The sequence below is a fragment of the Schistocerca serialis genome, chromosome 12, assembly GCF_023864345.2.
Source record: "Schistocerca serialis cubense isolate TAMUIC-IGC-003099 chromosome 12, iqSchSeri2.2, whole genome shotgun sequence".
NCBI lineage: Eukaryota > Metazoa > Arthropoda > Insecta > Orthoptera > Acrididae > Schistocerca > Schistocerca serialis.
The window spans coordinates 14,393,088-14,411,386 of NC_064649.1; the positions used below are offsets into that span (position 1 = coordinate 14,393,088).

The following is an 18,299-nucleotide window of genomic DNA, read 5'->3' on the forward strand; positions in this document are numbered from 1 at the left end:
TTGGTTTTCATGTGAATTTGTCCATTCTGTGTCTCCTGCCGTCTGTTTGACGTATTTGACTGCTGCACTGTGTTGTCATATTGAAGTCTCCGTCTTAATGGTATGCTTCATACGGAGCCATACTTCGCTGAAAGTTTCTTCTTGAAACTTATATTGGCTGCATTTTTGTTTTAAATGCGCAACTGCAAGGTTAAGTAACATTTAATGATTCAGATATAATAAATATGTATCAGGTTATCAGGAAATTTAAGAAGGAATAATTAAATTGGGATACTTTTGGTTCATTATTGGATATCCTAGTCCACTACATATTTACAAATTCTGGGAAAAATTAGTTTTAAATTCGTGCTGCATTTAGTAATCCAATGTTTAGATGGATATGTCAAGGCCTGGAAGCTTGTCGGACTTGCTTTGTAGTATGAGATCGCATATTCGATTACAATTTTAAATAAAATCTTTGCTCGTTTGTATAGTAGGGGGGTTCTGGGTTTTGAAAGATAAATGTAGGCAGGAACTATGTTATTATTTGTGTTTGTTGTCTTTGTGAGTGTTTTGAACGTTGTTGAGTGCTGTTGATAAATGTGATAGTTGAAATACGATTTGGTTGATTTTGAAAAGTTCAGAAATCGGACTGTCAGTTGCAGTCATCAGTGGATAGAAAGCGCTTAATTGCATTATTAAAGGTATGTATCCAATCTTCGTAGTGGCGTTTTGTAAGACATGGCATTGTATAGTTGTGCGTTTGAATGCAAACTTTCGAAGGTATAGAGAGAAAAAAATTGATTGCCTTGGGCTTGTCATACAAATAAATTGCCTTGGTTATTTCCCAAGGCCGTCACTTCAGGAACACTAAGAAAATTTCTATTTGATGGCTTTTTTTCTTTGTGTTGGAGTATCAATGCGAAATTGAATTATAGGACTATTTAAATAGATACCACTTGCGATTGCGTCCGTAGTTCGTGTAATCCGCGTCCCCTATTACTTTCCCTACATTACGTATCTTGTCAATGACTAGAGAAACACAGACATTGTATGAACTGTAAATATGTATTGCAAATTAAATATTACCACAATATTATTGTATTTTTTCGTTCATTTTCAAAATGTAAATGTCACATTTTATCTCAGTTCCAATTTACTTCGTTGTGCCATTGATTTTTTCCTCGGTGTGCTCTGTAAAGCGATTGTTTTTATTAAACTTGATTGACATTTTTTGTTGTGTCGAAGTATTTGTTTCTCCTACTCTTGCCACATATGGCTAGATGTGTATCAAACAATTTCTGCGTTGTGTATTATGATTTCAGTGTTCCAGTGGCTGGTGGTGATGTATGTGCTACAATAATATTTTTTTGGTGTCTTAAGATAGGCCTAATTGAATTTACATTGTGCAAACTATAGCCTCATGAAATAATGTTTGCTTGGATAGGCCTAATAATTTTTGAAGAGGTATGTATGATGTCAGCTTTGCATATGGAGCTGCAGCAGACAATGTACCTTTAATTTTAACATTCTGCTGTGAACAATTGTGTAAGCCAGACGGATCAGCCAATGTCAATTCTAATGTTAAGCAGATAAGAGAGAAGAAAGACGAATATATTATGACATGTTAAATGATGTCAATTGGGACTCAGTTTTTGATAATTTCTTGAACCAAACTCTCTGAGTTATGGTACTCACGTTCGTCATTAATCAAAAATATCTCCAGGCATAAAATGAAAGAGAAAATGTTATATGATATACACATGAGCTGGCCCTCAATACAGTAGAGATACTCAAGCTGTGCATAATATGTAAAAATTCTTGTATGCTACTGGAAGACACTACTGATAGACCTTATTTAAATTGTAATAAATAAATTTGACCCTGGTGAAAAACCTTGCACTCGAACTTCACGCAGAAGGTGGTTCAAACAACTTCAAAGCAGCATGGAACATTACCAGACAAGAAGATTCCCAAATTTGCATACAAGATATACTGCTGGCCCCACTGGAAGTGAGTGATTACTTTCTAACCTCAGTGAGTGAGCTGAAAAACAAAATCAAGACAAACAGAATTTCTGCATTAGATCTTCTTCGTGCTGAGTGACACAGAATGTTCAAGATTTCAGGGGGAAGGAGATCCAGTACATAACCTTAGCCGGTGTTGTAAAATTAGTGTCAGGGTTCTCCAACTCCAGAACTGTGGACTATTATTGGTTCTCAAATTAAATTATGTAATAAAATGTATTTTTTTTTTTTTTTTTTTTTTTATCAGCAGTTGCTTTCTTTGATTTTTTCTGGGTCCAGTTAAAACTGCTCTAAATAGTATCTATCTTTAAGAAAAGGAGATGTGCATGTGCTGGAAAACTAGTGACCAATTTCTATTGTTCCAGTTTTTTCTAAATCTTTTAATTTCTAATGTACAACAAGATTTGTATTTTGAATACTGCTGTAACTAAAGTTGTTCACCAGATATTAACTGAATTTTAAAATAAGGATTTGTTATCTGTTGTACTGTGTGACCTCAACGAAGCCTTCGACTGTATACCTCAAGCACTCGTCAACTTGGGTCCATGGCTCCATGGGGTGTGCACCACACATGAACTATAGCATCAGCTCTCCCCAACTGAAATCATGACTCATCTGATCATGCCATTCCAGTCGTGTAGAGTGCAACTGGTGAGATAATGAGCCCAGAGAGACACTGCAGGTGATGTGCTGTTAGCAAAGGCACTTGCATTGGTCATCTGCTGCCATAGCCCATTAATGGAAAATTTCTCTGCACTATCCTAACAGATATGTTTGTCATATGTCTCGCATTGATTTCTGTGGTTTTTTCGTGCAGTGTTACTTGTCTGTTAGCGCTGACAACTCTGCACAAACACCGCTGTTCTTAGTTGTTAAGTGAAGACTGTTGGCCACTGTGTTGTCCGTGGTGAGAAGTAATGCTTGAAATGTGGTATTCTCGGCGCACTCTTGACACTGTGGACCTTGGAATATTGAATTCTCCAACTATTCTGAAATGAAATGTCCTGTGCATCTAGTTCCAACTAGCATTCAGTATTGAAGGTCTTTTAATTTCCATTGTGCAGCCATAATCACATTGGAAGCCTTTTCACATGAATCACCAGAGTACAAATGAGAGCTCTACCAATGTACTGCCTTTTTATACCTTGTGTATGTGATTCTGCCACCACCTGTATATGTACATATCACTATCCCATGACTTTTGTCACCTCTTTGTAAAGCTCTGTCTTCACTTAGCACAAAGTGTTTTGATCACAAATGTTTGCCACACTTTTTCCTTGCTTCCACTGTGAATGGCCGTGTTTGTTGAAGGAAAACCGAATTCATATATTTGTGAGTATATTTTTTTAGGAAAGAATTAAATTTCTCATCTGCTGTGTAATCTTGGTAAACTTCTCTGTAAACTCTCTGTGAATAATGTGCACTGTCCACTGTGCCAACTTATAACTAAATCTGAGGGGGGTGCGATGGGGAGGTTCCCTTGTTAGCACTGCTGCCCACAGTGTGTTATTTTTATCCTCTGAGTTGAGTAAAAGTGTGCATTTTGTCTGTAGAGATAGCACTTAAGAAAGTATGTTGTCACTGTTTGGCTAGTAACATAAACAATGTACTATACTCACTACTACAGCTGCAGATACAGTAAAACTAGACTTCTGAGTACCACTTTTAGTAGATTTTTAATCACTAAAATACCAAAACTTGGCAGCACTTGCAAGTTGTAGCAATGTTGCCAGCATCAGTATTGCTTCTTCTTGATTAGTACGCTATGAACACTCCCATCTTCAGAGGTAACAGCATTCATGCACACAGGGCTGCACTGCATGCATACATTTCCTTTTGATAAACACTCGGGCATCCTATTCCACCTGGACTGGCCAGCTAAATCCCCCAATTTAAGCCTGTGGAAAATGTCTGGGACTATTTGTAACAGCCGGTGAAACGTAGTAATCAAAATCCTTGCTTCTTGATAGCTCTTCCTAATCTAATCATTGATGAGTAACTTCGGCCAAATGTGGCAGAGCTGAAAAAAGCTGTGAAGCCCCTTTCTCATCGAATTGAAGCCATTATCAGGGCTAGAGGCGGTGTGACACAGTATTATCTGACATCTCCTGGGAGGGATCAGTGTTCTTATGCAGTACAAATATTTCGGATTGTTTTACTGAAGATATGTGTTGTGCTTGATACTAGTTCAGCAAGACAGCAAGTAAATATTCGTATTATATAGCATCAGTCAGTGTTATTTAAAAGTGGCTTTTGTTCACCATATTCAAGCTGCATAGACTACTGTTCATTATAGTGTTTTATAAATAATGTAGGAGTAAAGCTGGCCACTCACCAAAAAGCAGAAACATCAAAGTACAAATACATGCACAAAACACACACACTTTTGTGCCCCTGCACAGTACCGGCATCATTCACAGTACCAGAATTGCAGTTTCACTGGTGGACATGGGTGATGCTGGCAGGAGGCAGGAAAGGGCATTGGGGGAATGTGGGTAGCAGCTCAAGAGACAGGCAGCTGGTTTGCTCAGCGGTGATGGCGAGCAGTGCATGATAAGGGGTGAAGGGGAGGTGCGAATTGAGTGTGGGTAATGGGAGAGAGGAAGAGGAAACTGTTGAGTGGAGGGTGTGGGGACAGTGGCTTAATGAAGATTGAGGCCAGGAGGGTTATGGACGCGAAGGGTGTGTTGCAAAGATGACTTCCATCATTGCAATTCACCTCAACCCCTCTGATGTCTCCATCCACACCTCTGCCCATATTAAACTCATTAACCACCAACTCTATCTCCATTTTGACAGCTGTCATCCCCCGAACACCGAAAAAATCCCTCTCGCACAGTCTGGCCACTTGGTGACAGCGTGTCTGCAGTGATGAGAACTCCCTTTCCCAGTATGCTGAAGGTCTCGTGAGGACCTTTAAAGACTTTCCGTGCCATATCCTCACACATACCCAACCCTTCCACCACCCCAAGAATCAGTGACAAAGGAGCTCACCCTCTCATCATTCAGTATCACCCTGGAGTTGAACAAGTGATCTGTATACTTCAACAGTGTTCTGATTATCTGTTGTCATGCCCTGAAATGACAGACCATCGTATCCAAGATTCTTCCCACCCTTCTAAAAGTGGCGTTCCAGGGCCCACCCAACCTACACAACATCCTAGTTCATTTTCTATGCCACTCCCAACTCCATGCCACAGGGGTTATAGCCCTGTGGAAGACAGATGCAAGACCTCCCAAATCGACTCATATGACACCGCCTTCTCCAGTCCTGTCACAGGCTTATCCTGTCCCATCAGAGGCCAGGCCACCTGTGACAGCAGCCTTATAATATACTATCTCTGTTGCAGTCTCTGCACAGCTTTTAATGTCAGTATGACAACCAACCAGCTGTCCACCGGAATGAATGGACACTGCCAAACTGTGGCTGAGAAAAAACTTGTACCACAACTTGCAGCTGGGCACAACGAGTTCATTTTCAATGGCTGCTTATCAGCCCAGGCCAACTGGATCCTTCCCTCCCAACACCAGCTTTTCTGAACTACGAAGATGGGAGTTGTCCTCACAACACATCCTTTCTATCCGTAACTGTCCTGGACGCTTATCTCCATTAGCCCACTGTCGTCACTTCCTCCACCAAACAGTTTCCTCTTGTTCTGTCCTATTACCTCCCCCTAATTCACGTCTCTACTTCAGCTTCATCGTTCACTGCTCCCCAGTGGCTCTGACACGTGTGTACCATGTGCCTGCCAATACAAAGCTCAACAATGTACACATTCCAAAAGCTGGCAAGTTTTTCTTATTTTTGTTTACACGTGTTGATGACTTGACATTTCTGCGTTTTGGTGATTAGTCTTCTTTACTCCTAAAGCTTTTATATTCTGCCAGAACTTTCCACTGTAATTAACGTGTTTTTGTTTTGCTCAACAGGTAGAAGGCTGTGACAACAAGATGCCTCTTATTGAAGGTGTCGGAGATGAGGTGATACAGTTCTTCTCGGTGCTGATTGCTGTGATTGTCGCGGTGGTGGCCTGGCGATCCACAGGAATCTCTGACAGACCTATCTTCCGTACGGTGCGGAACCGCACCTATATGGTGAAACTTTGATCTCTAATTGTTTCAGTTCATGTGTTGTATTCACTGTGCCTGTACATGCAAAGTGTCTGTTACATTCGCTCTAAAATAAGTTCCAATGGTGCTGCTAAGTAGAAACTTGGCTCATTGTCAATTGTATTGTGAACGTATGGTTTATTTTTCGGTAGTCTATACTGTTACTTTTCAAAAGATTTAGTATGGAACTGGGTCACAAAAGGAAGCAGAATATTTTCTCGGTACATTTATCGTGTCTGCGCCTTTCAAATTTGGCAGCTGGAAGCTTATATCACCGTTTATTAGATATGCGAGTGACTGATCGGAGTTTGTGCCTGTGGCTGCTGTTATTTTGTGAAGGATATGTAAATATAATCTTTAATGTTATTTATGACAAGTACTTGGTATTGCAGGTCAAAATGAATTTAATAAACAATACTGACCTAACAGAACACGTGGTCTGATTAAAATATAATTTTCTGTTTGTGAAATTGTATGTACTACACAACAGAAGAAAGAAATGTGTACTCTGGTTGCTGTTGCTGTGTAATGACAACTTACATGGAATGTTGTGCTCACATACTTGGACTGTGAATATAGCAAGCACTGAATTTTGCTTTAAACAGAAACCTGTTCAGAACTATTCTAATTAGCACTGGAGTGCAGTATGAAAGTTTTTGCACAGTGGAGGTATGATCAGTTGTAGTAAACTTTATTATGTTTCGCTAATTAACTTCTCGCTTTGTCTATGGGGGAAATGTTAGACTAGGACTAGAACAGTGCCACAGGTTTACTCGTTTATCTTCGTCAGCTCCGCAACTGTTTTCGGAGGGATCCTTAATTGTTATTACAAATTTGTTTTCCATTTATTAATAGTTGTGTTTATATTATTTAAAACTGACTGATTTCAGGCAGTGTCACCCATCTTCAAATCTGTCAAATAAAATAAAAATATGATCTCTTTAGTTTTTCGGCATGACTGATTAATAGAGAGCTTCCCGGTGTAGAACTTAGTTGCTGTCTACATTTTCTGCACAATATTTCGACGACCGGCCCAGTTGTCTTCTTCAGTTGCCGTGAGTCCTGCTACTACGTGTACTCGCCGCCTGGACTCTGATCAAACTGTGAGCTATTATTGGTCTCACACAGCTATTTGTATCAGAGTTTGATTTGTCCTTTGATGCTCTTTTTGTTTTTCAGAGCACATACTGATAACTCCATGAAATGCAGATTCCCTCAGTGCTTTCCAACTCTGATGAATCTGATGGTCATTGAGGTATTAATAAATTGAGTGCCGAATCCCAAGGGTTATTTAAATTGGAACTCCATTCCTGTTTATTAAGTTTTCTGACATCTTAATTTCAATAGACTCCTGAATTATGCTGTCCCAGAAACTTGGCATTTGCACTACGATATTGCTCTCATTTCATTTTACAATTATACTCAAGGCACTGCTCTGTGACCGCTGATTCACTTCGGTTGGTTTAGTCAGGTGTGTCGCAGACTGTATTCCTTACTTCTCTCCTTGACTGTTCTGATAGTTCGACGTAAAACGTTGCAAGGAATGTGGTACACACCCGCAACAAACATACTTTTTTATCGTAGTTGAAGTGAACAAAATACACTGGGTGACACGTTTCTGTAGAAGTCTACCTACCTTTCCAGTCTCAGCTTTTTTCTCAGCGATTTTTGAGTTTGGCTGTATTACCTGTTCGGTTTGTTGCTCTGAGTACCCCTTCGGAACACCAATTTGTTTTTACAGGGTATTAGTGCGTGCTTCGTAAAACAAAAGAGCGTCAGAGGACGCAGTGGATATCGGAAATCAGAGTTGGGTGAAAATAGTGGCGTGAGACTGACAATAGCTCACAGTCTGGTTGGAGTCCAGGCAGTGAGTACACGTAACAGCAAAACTTGCAGCACCTGAATAGGATTGCTGGGTAGGCTGCCAAAATAAATTTTGAAAGAGCTCTTGATCGGTTTTTAATTCTGTAATATTATTGACTGCTCTCTACACATTTTAAAATATTAAGTTTGGGTTTAGTGAATGACAGTGAAAGTGATAGTTCCATTAAGGCTAATTAGTGTACTTTGTACCTACAAGAAGTGGTATGTTAATACAGCATTTTATAGTAATCAGATAGAAAAGGATTAAGGTCTATATAATACAGAATACACAAGATTAGAAACCAGTTTTAATTTTTTAAAATATTGTTTAACAGATCAGAAGTGGGCAATAATTAAAAAAGATTGATAGGCAGAAAAGAAGTCTATTTTCCAGAAATCTTCATAACTAAGAATATTGTAGAGCAGGTTCCTGTGCTTGCTGCAGTTGTCTCAATGCTGTATTTTGCTTCATTCAGCTTCTGAATAATTTATTTATACTGAATGGTTTGAAACTCTTATAGGCCTGGTTATCTTGTCTGATCAAATCAGTGGTTTCAAATTGTGCTAAGTGATTGGATCTCTTTTGTGAATCTTAAAATAATTTTTGTTCTCCCAGTATCAGAAATATTCTTAGTGGGAAAGGTAAATATCCAATAATAATTGTTAATAAGGATAACTAAAAATAAATGTTAATGTTGTTCATACTCTGAGTGAATATTTTGTCATTTGAGAATGAAATGCACCTTTGAATCATCTTAGGTTTTGCACAAAAATGACAATTAATTATATAATTGGCCCTATTCATAGCAAATCTGGCAGTAGTGCAAAAATATTAGCCGAGTAATTTTAAATTTAATGCAATACAGGAGAGGCTACACAACTAGATCTATTTTGAATTATTTTATGACATTTGTGTTGTTTCATCTAATGTACCTTCAACATCCAATTGCTTTAAGACTTCACTGTCTTGTCATTGTTTTCGGGAGGATGACAGTTTAAATCCACATCTGGCCACCCTCATTTAGGTTTTCCACGATTTCCCTAAATTGCATCAGGCAAATGCCAGGATGCTGCCACAATGGATGCCGTATTTACTCGAATCTAAGCCGCACTTTTTTTTCCGGTTTTTGTAATCCAAAAAACCGCCTGCAGCTTAGAATCGAGTGCAAAGCAAACAGAAGTTCTGAAAAATGTTGGTAGGTGCCGCCACAACTAACTTCTGCCGTCAAATATATGTAGTGCTACACAGGCATGCTTTGTAGGCACAAAGATAAATACTGGCGCCAAAACCTTGCGTCAGTAAATAAATTTAAAAAAAAAGGTGGAAGACGAGCTTTTTTTTCTCTGCCCCGAGTTTTGACCACTGCATTTTCATACATTATCCAACAAAGTAAATACAAATTCCGTATTGTTCATCTTTGAATGTAGCAGAATTTCAATGTACTACGAAAATCCGACTGGCAAGACTGTTTAGGGTGTTTGTCAATGTGGCCAACTCTACATTCTGAATTTTTTCCTACCTGTGAGAAGAGATGGTTGCTAATAGGAACCTGATGAAATGTGATTCACATGCAGTATTCTCTTCACCATAAGAATAATACGAATATAATCAATTTGCCATGTATTCTTTCGTGTTTGCTGCTATCTCATTTAAATCCTGTCTGCCTAATAAACTACAAAACTAGAATGAGACAACAGCAAACGCGGAAGAATATACGTATCATGTCATGTTTATATTCGTATTATTCTTATGCCTAATAGTGATACTGTCAAAAATGACGCACGGCAACTGATTAGATTTTTAAATATAAGATTACTAATTTCTGTGCAGAATTTGATGTACTAAAGAAGCGGCTGCAAAGATTTTCAAACGGAGAAAAATTTTCGCCTAACTCTCGTTCAGAACATGTTCTATCATACGCAGTCTATTATTTGGTTCTTGTTGATCATTATCAAAGAAAGCAGCAGTGTAAGTAACAACAAATAGCAGTCTCTTGCCATTGTTTCACTAATGAGACGATTCCTCTCTCTCTCTCTCTCTCTCTCTCTCTCTCTCTCTTTCTCTTTCTCTTTCTTTTTTTTTTTTTTAATTGTAAGCAGCAGTAGCGCGCACAAAAGCAAGCCACGCCGCAAGCGGCAACAGGCCGTAAACACGCACTATCAGAATGCGACAAACAATGCATGACACAGTACAGTAATACATTTTCAGCTTAGAGTGACGTAAACACCTATAACAAAAAAAAAACGGCACTTATCAGATCAAAGCAAACTAAGCAATCAGTTCAAACCAGACGAAGCACGTGAAAAAGGAAGGGTACCCATATAAATACGGACAGAGCGTCTGATGCATAGCAATGGCTACCTGGTAAAGCTTAACTGCTAAGCTTACGACTCAAACCAAACTACTATAGCGGTATCGTCATTCATTCAACCTAAATTGTGTCTCATATTACAATGTACCAACTTTGTTTCGATTTGGAGGTGCGGCCTAAAACTTTTCTCTCCCCTTGAATTTCGAGTCTCAAATTTCAGGTGCGGCTTAGATTCGGGACTTTTTTTTTCCCTTTATTTCGAGTCTCATTTTTCAGGTGCGGCTTAGATTCAAGTAAATACGGTATAACCTGTTCAGGAAATATGTCAGTGGCAGCAGGTGACCCTGAGGTGTAGACTGCCTCATTGAGTGTTTCATGCCTTCCCAGTCTCACAATCACGTCATCCTCCAGTGAAATTGTGGCCACCTGACTGAGCTATGGCAGCTCTTAAGCTTTACACCTGCTTTCTGCATTGCCCTCCAGGAAACCTGGTTCCCGGCAATGTGGACCCCTGCGTGGCTACAAGGGATAATACAAGAACCGTAGCGAATGTAATAGAATGCCAGGTGGAGTTTTCGTTTATGCCCTGAACTCAGTATCTAATGAACCTGTGCCCCTTCAAACTCCTCTTGAAGCTGTGGCTGTCGGGATACAGACGATGCAGGAAATAACTGTCTGCAACATATATCTCCCTCCAGATAGTGCGGTACCCCTGAACTTATTGGCTGCACTGATTGATCAACTGCCTAGACCTTTCCTACTTTGGGAGATTTTAACGCCAATAACTCCTTGTGGGATAGCACCATGCTTACTGGCCGTGACAGAGATGTTGAAAATTTACTGTCCCAACTCGACCTCTGCCTTTTAAATACTGAGGCCGCCACACATTTCAGTGTGGCTCATGGTACTTACTCGACCATTGATTTATCAATTTGCAGCCCAGGACTTTCTCCAGTCTGTCCACAGTAGAGCACATGATGACCTGTTTGGTAGTGACCACTTCCCCATCTTCCTGTCACTGCCGCAGCATCAGGCCCACAGATGCCTGCCCAGACAGGCTTTAAACAAGGCAGAGTGGGTAGCCTTCACCTCTGCTGTCACCATTGAATCTCCCCCACGTGATGCCATCAATTTTGTGATTGAGCAGTTCACTGCAACGATAATTTGTGCAGTGGAAAATGCGATCCCTCGTCCTCTAGGATGCCACCAGTGTAAGACTGTTGCAGAGGCAAGTAAAGAGCGTCAGTGAGCTCTAGAGTGACATAAGTGGCATCTTTCCCTAGAGCACCTAATAGCCTTTAGGCAGCTCCGTGCCTATGTTCGCCTGCTTATAAAACAACGGAAAAAGGAGTGTTGGGAGAGGTACGTGTCGACCATTGGGTGCCATACGTCACCTTCCAAGTCTGGGCGAAGATCAGACATCTTTTTAGGTACCAGACCCCAGCAGGTGTCCATGGCATTATCATCAGTGGCGTGCTCTCTGCCGACACAAACGTGATTGCTGAGCACTATGCTCGAGCCTCTTGTGTAGGAGAACTACCCTCCAGCCTTTCGCACCCTCAAATGGCAGATGGAAAGGAAAGTCCTCTCATTCACTACACGCCACAGCGAACCCTATAACGCCGCATTTACAGAGTGGGAGCTCCTCAGTGTCCTTGCACATTGCCCTGACACAGGTCCTGGGCCGGATCAGATCCACAATCAGATGATTAAACATCTATTGTCTGACTACAAGTGACATATCCTCGTCATCTTCAACCGGATCTGGTGGGATGGTGTCTTTCCATCGCAGTGGCAGGAGGCACCATCATTCCGGTGTTAAAGCCTGGTAAAAACCCACTTGATGTGGATAGCTAGCCCATCAGCCTCACCAACATTCTCTGTAAGCTGCTGGAACATATGGTGTGTTGGCGGTTGGGTTGGGTCCTGCAGTCACTGGTCTACTGGTCCATCTCAAGGCAGCTTCTACCAGGGTCACTCTACCACTGATAATCTTGTGTCCCTTGTGTCTGCCATCTGAACAGCCTTTTCCAGACCCCAACATCTGGTTGCCATCTTTTTTGACTTGCACAAAGCATGTGACACGACCTGGCGACATCATATCCTTGCCACATTGCATGAGTGGGCTATCTGGGGCCTGCTCCGTATTTTCTGTATCCAAGTTGGTGTCTCCCATAGTTCCCCCATATTCAGGAGAATGGCGTTCCGCAGGGTTCCGTATTGAGTGTATCTCTATTTTTTTGTGGTCATCAACAGCCTACCTGTCTACCTTCTCACTGAAATGCTTCACTTCATTTATCTTGAAGAGTATTCATTGGCACTGAGAGGAAATGGTTGTAACAAAACACATAATGGAAAGGAGGATTGTGACATTGGTGAGAACGGGAGTAGTCGCAGGGGCTAAACGAAGAATTGTAGATGGTACATTCGACCGATCTGGGTGTGGCAAATGTCGCGCCTGTCACACCGATAGAAGGAAGCAACACTCACATTTATTTCTGCAGCGGAATCTTCCACTGATGTGTGAAAGTCATGAAATATTACTGTCAGTACAGTATATGTTAGGTGCATGTGTTTGGTATGCTTACATACTGACAACCCTCTCCATGGCTGAAGACCTACCTAGCTGTCTAGATGACCACAGCAACTGTTTAGCACGCAATCTAATACCATGTGAATTGTCAGGCCTTTTACCTAAAGAGCTGGCGAGAGGAAGTAGGTCAGTTCTGACCGCACGGTTGAGCCCCCAATTGTTATTGAGTTGCCAGCCACCCACATGCACATATTTTAGAATTTTTAATCAGCCAGCTCTTGTTCCCTTAACTACCGTCTTGCGTTGGGATTGGTACAGTTTTCCTCAACTTTAGGAGACACCAGTGTGAAATGGGACGCTAATTGACCACCCACTACAGTAACAGCGAATTGGATATTTTGAATGTCACAGTTTAGTGTGTTGTAAGTACATTTTTCAAAACAGTTAATGGATTTTAATATATGATTACATAACTGGACAATTTATTTTGCTAGTGACAACCACACTTACGTGTTGACCTATCAAAAAATTCTGAAGGTAACTATGAATACATGTTTCTGGAGAAACTGTGTCTACATCTACATCTGTACTCTGCAAACCACCAGTTATTATGGATTCTTTCTGTTCCATTCACATACGGAGTGTGGGAAGAAAGCTCGTTTGGGTGCCACTGTGCGTGCAGCAATTATTCTACTCTTATGCTCATGATCCCTATGTGAGCGATATGTAGGGGTCTGTAGTATATTTCTAGAGTAATCATTTAAAGCCACTTCTTGAAACTTTGTCAGAAGACCATTCGTGCTGCCCTTCTCTGTATACATTCAATCCCTCGTTAGTCGTGTATGGTACAGGTCCTACGCACCTGAGCAGTACTCTAGAACCGGCTGCACAAGTGATTCGTAAGCAATCTCCTATGTAGATTTACTACACTTCCAGCAATAAACCGAAGTCTGCCACCTGCTTTATCCCTGACTGAAGCTATGTGATCATTCCACTTCATATCCGTACATATGGTTGCATCCAGTTATTTTTATGTGTTGGCCGATTCCAACAGTGACTCGCTGATATGATAGGCAAAGGATACTATGTTTTTTGTTTTGTGAAGTCCACAGTTTTACATTTTTGAACATTTAAAGCAAGTTGCCAATCTTTGCACCACTTTGACATCTTATCCAGATCTGACTGAATATTTATGCAGCTCCTTTCAGATAGTATTTCATTATAGATAACTGCATCGTCTGCAAAAGCCTTATTTTACTGTTAATATTATCTGCAAGTTCATTAATATAAACATGAACAGCAAGGGTCCTAACACACTTCCCTGGGGCACACCCAAAGTTATTTCTAAATCTGACAATGACTCTCCATCCAAGATAACATGTTGCATTCTACCTACTAAAAAAACGTCATTTGAGTCACAAATTTCACTTGATACTCCATATGATCATACTTTTGGATGTAAATGTATGTGTATCAAATCCTTTTTGGAAATCAAGAGATACAGCATCTGCCTGATTGCCTTGATCAAACAGCTCTCAGTATGTCGTGCGAAAAAAATGCGAGTTGGGTTTCACAAGATTGGTGTTTTTGAAATCTGTGCTGGTTGTTATTGAGGAGATCTTTCTGTTAAAGATACCTCATGTTTGAGCTCAGAATATTTCTAAGATTCTACAACACATCGGTGTCAAGGATATTGGACGATAGTTTTGTGGATCACTTCTGCTACCCTTCTTGGGTATGACCTGTGCCTTTCTCCAAGAACTGGGCATGAGTTTTTATTTGAGGTATCTACGATAGATTACAGCTACAAGATGGGCTAATTCAGCCATGAATTCAATATAGAATGTGACAGGGATTCCATTGGGTCCTGGAGCTGTTTCTCAACAACACTGACTTATATCATTCATCTTTTCAATGGTACAATAATGAAATTGGGATAATTCTCCTTTGTAAAGAAACATTTGAAACTGGAGCTACACATTTCAATGTTTGTTTTGCTACCCTCAATTGACCAGACACTAACTTTGGCCCCACCAACAGCCTTTACATATTACCAGAATTTCTTTGGGTTCTGTGAAAGATCACTTGGCAATATGGTAATCATTGAAGGTATCATCCATTGCTCTCTTGGCAGCCAAATGTATTTCATTCAGCATCTCTCTATCTATAGCCCTATGCTTTGTTTTACATCTATTATGCAGTAATCTGTGTTTCTTTAGAAGTTTAATTACAGTGTCTGTATACCATGGAGGGTTCCCTTCCATTATGAACTGTTCTATTGGGTATGTATGTACCCAGTGCATGGTCAACTATTTTTTTTAAAAACTTGAATCAGAGTTCCTGTACATGCTCCTACCCTGTGCTGAAAGTTTCAGGTTCCGCATTTAGATATTACACTACTGGTTTTTTATCCAGCTTACTGAACGTATATTTCTTTCTGCTTGTTTTAGTTTTCCTTTGTACTTTGGTAATCATTGTTGCCACAACCATGTCATGGTCACTGATACTGGTTTCAGTGTGGACAACCTCAAACAGGTCATGTCTATTTGTTGCCATTAGATCCAATATATTTCCATCATGAGTGGGATTCCTAACTATCTGTTCTAGGTAGTTTTCAGAGAATGCATTTATTAAAGTTTCACAGGATGTCTTATCACACCCACCACTAACAAAACTTCAGTTTTCCCAATGAATTGTTGGATGATTAAAGTTTTCACCAATGATTACAGTATGTTGGGAACTTACATACAGGTAAACAGTGGTTTTCTCTAAAGTTTTCAGTTTAATGAGGAGATGAGTCTGATGGGCGATAGAAGGATCCATTTATTTTATGCCCACCCCTGATACTGAGTCTTGCTCCAACAATCCCACATGCAGGTGGAATTGAGTTTCTTCTCTACTGTGCAAATACACCACCTCTATACCCATTTGGCTATCCTTTTGATATACACTTAAATTTTCCCCAAAAATTGCACTGCTATCAATTTCAGGTTTCAACCAGCTTTCTGTACTTAATATTACGTGAGCTTCACTGCTTTTCATGAGCACTTCAAACTCTGACACTTGTTGCAAATGCTTCAGCAGTTTAGCATTAGGATTTTAATACCCACACTTGTGGGAGGCATTTATTTCAATCTTACACTTATATTTATCGGTTTCCTACAGCAGTAGTTATCTGGATCGGTTGGAGAGCGACCTAATATAAAAAAGTCTTGTGTGCACCCCATACACAGTCAGCTACCTGAGTGGCAGCCTCTGATGTGCAGTGCACACCTGACCCATTTTGGGGGACGCAACAGTTCTCAAACATATGGCGCAAGTCCAGGAAGTTGCAGCCTAACTTGTCACAGAACTTTTGAAGTCTCTGGTTCAGTCCTTCCAGTTGACTCAGAACCAAAGTGCCACAAACAGTTCGGGGGACAATTTTGCAAATTGTGATCTTCATTGAAACTCCATGCACAAGGCTGGTCACCTCGCACCTGCTGTCCTTTCCTGGCCCTTGCTGCCAATTCCCTAAGATGTATCATCATTCGTTATACATTTGAACTGTCAACGATTAATAGACCCTATCCTTTTGTGTTTGCCTCCTCCTGATTCCAGACAAAACAGATTTCCCCATAACAGATGAAGTGAGTCCCACTGGCTCGGTTCAGTTTCAGTGAAAGACAGCATCTCAGACTTGTTAAGTTAGGAGGATTGGTACAACATCCTGAGTCCTCCCTGGTCCCTGTCCACCTGTCACCGAGATCTATTGTTAACATCCCACTCACAGTCAGGTGGAGAAGTAATGACAGATCCTGTACCTTCTGCAGAGGAAACAGGATCCACGGGAGAGGATAGTACTTAAGGTAACTCAGGTGTAGGTATCACAGGTACATGACTCTGTGGAACTTTTCCAACACACCAATTCACAGCAACTGCCAATCGTTTGACAGTAGTCGGGATGATTTCCAGCTGTGTACGAACTTTAATCAACTCGTCCTGTGTTCGAGAACAGCATTCACAGTGGGGCTACATTTTGGCTGGTGCAACATATTACAAGGCAGTGAACAAATAACTTTAAATGAAGCCCGCTGATTATCTTTTAACCTGTCAAGCTAAAAAGTTGCTAATTCCGTATAAGAATTGTAGCAAATAACGAAACGAGATAACCCAAAAATCTGCAGTAAAAACTGCTAGTTTCCTAGAACATTTTGAAGTTAATTATAGTTGTTAGCAAATTCAAAAACCTGAAGTAATTTGCAATAAATGCAGATAATATATAGTGCTGCTCCTCTTTGAGGGAAAACTAGGTGTAACACAATATGTTCGTCAGAAAATCTGCTATAGTAACTAAATCACAAACAAACAATTGCTTGTAGATTATGCATATAACAGTGGTAGCCTCCAAAAATTCTCAAAAATGCACATTTATTTTCATTGCCATGCGATGAAGTTCAGGGGTAATGTACTCTTTGGCAGAAAATACAAACATTGATTTGCTACAAAACAAATTATATATCCAAAAATCCCGTACCAGTAACTTAATGGAAATAGTTTTTTAAGTGTCTGAAAATACTCAAAAAAAAACTATTTCTCACATAATTATACATTGAAACTAGAGAACGATTGTTTTGAACAAGGATAGCCTACCTGTGCACAACAATTTTGAAAGATCACAGTTAAATTTAGGCCTACATTTAACGATAAGGGTAAGAAACTTCCTGGCAGATTAAAACTGTGTGCCCGACTGAGACTCGAACTCGGGACCTTTGCCTTTCGCGGGCAAGTGCTCTACCAACTGAGCTACCGAAGCACGACTCACGCCCGGTACTCACAGCTTTACTTCTACCAGTACCTCGTCTCCTACCTTCCAAACTTTACAGAAGCTCTCCTGCGAACCTTGCAAGGTTCGCAGGAGAGCTTCTGTAAAGTTTGGAAGGTAGGAGACGAGGTACTGGTAGAAGTAAAGCTGTGAGTACCGGGCGTGAGTCGTGCTTCGGTAGCTCAGTTGGTAGAGCACTTGCCCGCGAAAGGCAAAGGTCCCGAGTTCGAGTCTCGGTTGGGCACACAGTTTTAATCTGCCAGGAAGTTTCATATCAGCGCACACTCCGCTGCAGAGTGAAAATCTCATTCTGGATAAGGGTAAGAGTTTACCGTGGGACACGTGAATGTTCGAAATTTCACACACTCAGTGAAAGATTATCCAGGAACAGTAAAATATGCAAATCCGGAACTTCAAATCGACACATAACCTTGTACACGATGTCTCACACAAAGGAAAATTCCTAAGTCAGTGTATATATATAAATAAATTCCATAGATTGAAATGACTCCTTACCTTCTCCCTTAAAACACACATCCTTTTGTCTTTCCCTCCACTTCTTCCCTCTTTCCTGATGAAGCAGCCAGAGATTGCAAAAGCTTGAAATTTGTGTGTGTGTGTGTGTGTGTGTGTGTGTGTGTGTGTGTGTGTGTGTGTGTGTGTGTTTTTAT

General features: G+C 40.5%; 1 protein-coding gene across 3 annotated transcripts in view; it reads left to right on the forward strand.

Moving 5' to 3' along the window:
- The first annotated feature begins 454 nt into the window (after window positions 1-454).
- The window catches only part of LOC126428156 (transmembrane and ubiquitin-like domain-containing protein 1), a 56,570-nt gene continuing 38,725 nt past the window's right edge, over window positions 455-18,299 (forward strand). The window contains exons 1-2 of one of the 3 annotated variants that reach the window (XM_050090065.1): window positions 455-683; window positions 5,937-6,101. In XM_050090065.1, coding sequence (XP_049946022.1) covers window positions 5,958-6,101 — 144 coding nt within the window. In that variant the 5' untranslated portion in view covers window positions 455-683; window positions 5,937-5,957. Of the gene's footprint in view, window positions 684-4,101; window positions 4,210-5,936; window positions 6,102-18,299 lie in introns of those variants that run through there. The other 2 variants (XM_050090067.1, XM_050090066.1) reach the window with 2 other exon arrangements.